This window comes from Ceratina calcarata, unplaced genomic scaffold (assembly GCF_001652005.2).
Source record: "Ceratina calcarata isolate Rehan_Ccalc_2016 unplaced genomic scaffold, ASM165200v1 scaffold17.2, whole genome shotgun sequence".
Classification (NCBI taxonomy): domain Eukaryota; kingdom Metazoa; phylum Arthropoda; class Insecta; order Hymenoptera; family Apidae; genus Ceratina; species Ceratina calcarata.
The window spans coordinates 1-1,772 of NW_017138357.1; the positions used below are offsets into that span (position 1 = coordinate 1).

Sequence of the window (1,772 nt, forward strand, 5' to 3'; positions counted from 1 at the left end):
ACCCCCACCACCTTCCAAGCTGCGCGAAACGGTCCCACACTCTCAGTGAACAGAGTATAGACTCTTTAGATAAGAGTAATTCATAATAAATTCATGAATTTAGGTACCGAGTTATGATTAACTATTATTTAGAATCGTTTCACATTTTATATTGTAAGCCAGAATTGTGACCAAAAATTGGGACATTTACTATACTTTGAGTTTGATCTGTTTGTGTAGGAATAAGCATTTTATACCGCAAGCCAACGAAGACACCGCCAAGTTTGTTTTCCTTCTTATCACCGTTCTCGGCCGGTGTCTGGTGGTATTTGATCGGTGCGCAAATACTAGTGTCTAGCATGCTGTTCCTGTGCGGCCGACTGTGTCCAGCCGAATGGACGAACCCGTATCCTTGCATCGAGGAGCCCGAGGAGCTTGAGAACCAATTCACGATCAAGAATTCCTTTTGGTTCACAATCGGAGCGATCATGCAACAGGGCTCAGAACTGGCGCCCATGTAAGAACTAAACACAGTCTAATTTTAATATCTTCGATCAGAATACATAGACTTCTTTTTTTTTCTCTCTCATCTTTTTCATAATCATATTTTGACTTATTATGATTCAGGGAGAAATGGAGGGTCTCACTGGGCTGATCAAATTCGACACGGCTGGCTTCCGCTCGGATTTCCACTTGGACGTGATAAGAATTGCCGAAGGTGGTCCGAAGAAGATCGGCGTGTGGAACAGTACGAGTCCAGTTGCATGGATAACGGAAAAGCATACTCAAATGTCTGAAGAAATGAGTCTAGTCAATAGAACGTTCATCGTTCTAATCGCCATCGTGCGTAAACATTCGTCAGTTTTGGGAATTGACACATTTACCATGACCTCTCGTGGCGAGCAGTAGAACCAGGGGTCTCGGAATTTATCCCACGAGGCTCGCTTACCCTGTTTTTCGCCCGTATTTCGATCCCCACTACTATTCTCCTTATGCGTGCTCATGCGCATTCGCGAAGCTCTCCGCAGCGCTACCGTGAAAATCACTGCATATCCCCACCAACTATTGGTCCCCACCATGGTCGCGTCGTCCCCACTTTCCGGCCGTGGGATAAATTCCGAGACCCCTGAGTAGAACTAGACGAAGCCATGCGCAGAACGATCAAAAACTGCAAAAACTAAACTGTACTCGGCCGTAGACTCTCGGGACCACGAGTATAATTCCTGGCTTCGCGTCGCCATGATGGTTAGCTATATCTACTGATCCCACCCCTGTGTCAATTCCCAATAGCAAAATTAATAGACGTGTACGTTAATGATAAAAAGCGTCATGTTCTATAGAGTCCTCCTTACGGGATGCTGAAGCAGTCATCTGACATGATGGTGGGGAACGACCGATACGAGGGATTCGGTATAGACATCATTCAAGAGCTGAGCAAGATGCTCGGTTTTAATTACACGTTCGAAGTGCAGACGGACAACGTGTACGGGTCGTACTCGAAGGAGACAGGGAAGTGGACGGGAATGCTTGGGAAAATAATCCGTGATGTCAGTAACGGCTACGTCGAGTGATCATTATAGCAAAGGGATTAAGGGGTAACATCCGGTGAAATAATGTTACAGGAAGCTCACCTGGCGATCACAGACTTGACTATAACGTCAGATCGAGAGTCAGCTGTCGACTTCACTATGCCTTTCATGAATTTAGGTAAGAGTCATTCATATTAAAAGATCTGGCTGGGTAAGATGGTAAAATTTCGTTCAAGGACACACTTAACAATCTTATCTGTCTAG

At 45.2% G+C, this 1,772-nt stretch overlaps 1 protein-coding gene and 1 pseudogene across 1 annotated transcript; both read left to right on the plus strand.

Moving 5' to 3' along the window:
• The first annotated feature begins 35 nt into the window (after nt 1–35).
• LOC113463834 (glutamate receptor ionotropic, kainate 1 pseudogene) lies at nt 36–500 on the plus strand (annotated as a pseudogene).
• A 112-nt stretch (nt 501–612) lies between these two features.
• On the plus strand, nt 613–1,721 carry LOC108632728 (glutamate receptor ionotropic, kainate 1-like). The gene is made up of 3 exons (XM_018037472.2): nt 613–822; nt 1,320–1,526; nt 1,602–1,721. The coding sequence occupies exons 1-3, from the start codon at nt 613–615 to the stop codon at nt 1,704–1,706; spliced, it is 522 nt and encodes a 173-aa protein (XP_017892961.2). The 3' UTR covers nt 1,707–1,721.
• The last annotated feature ends 51 nt before the right edge of the window (nt 1,722–1,772 follow it).

What these genes read in the sequence shown, in the direction of transcription:
- LOC108632728 (XM_018037472.2), top strand. Translation starts at nt 613, where the DNA reads ATGGAGGGTCTCACTGGGCTGATCAAATTCGACACGGCTGGCTTCCGC. An exon ending in TCATCGTTCTAATCGCCATC is followed by an intron (nt 823 to 1,319) that starts GTGCGTAAACAT and finishes CATGTTCTATAG; the next exon opens with AGTCCTCCTTACGGGATGCT. An exon ending in TTGGGAAAATAATCCGTGAT is followed by an intron (nt 1,527 to 1,601) that starts GTCAGTAACGGC and finishes ATAATGTTACAG; the next exon opens with GAAGCTCACCTGGCGATCAC.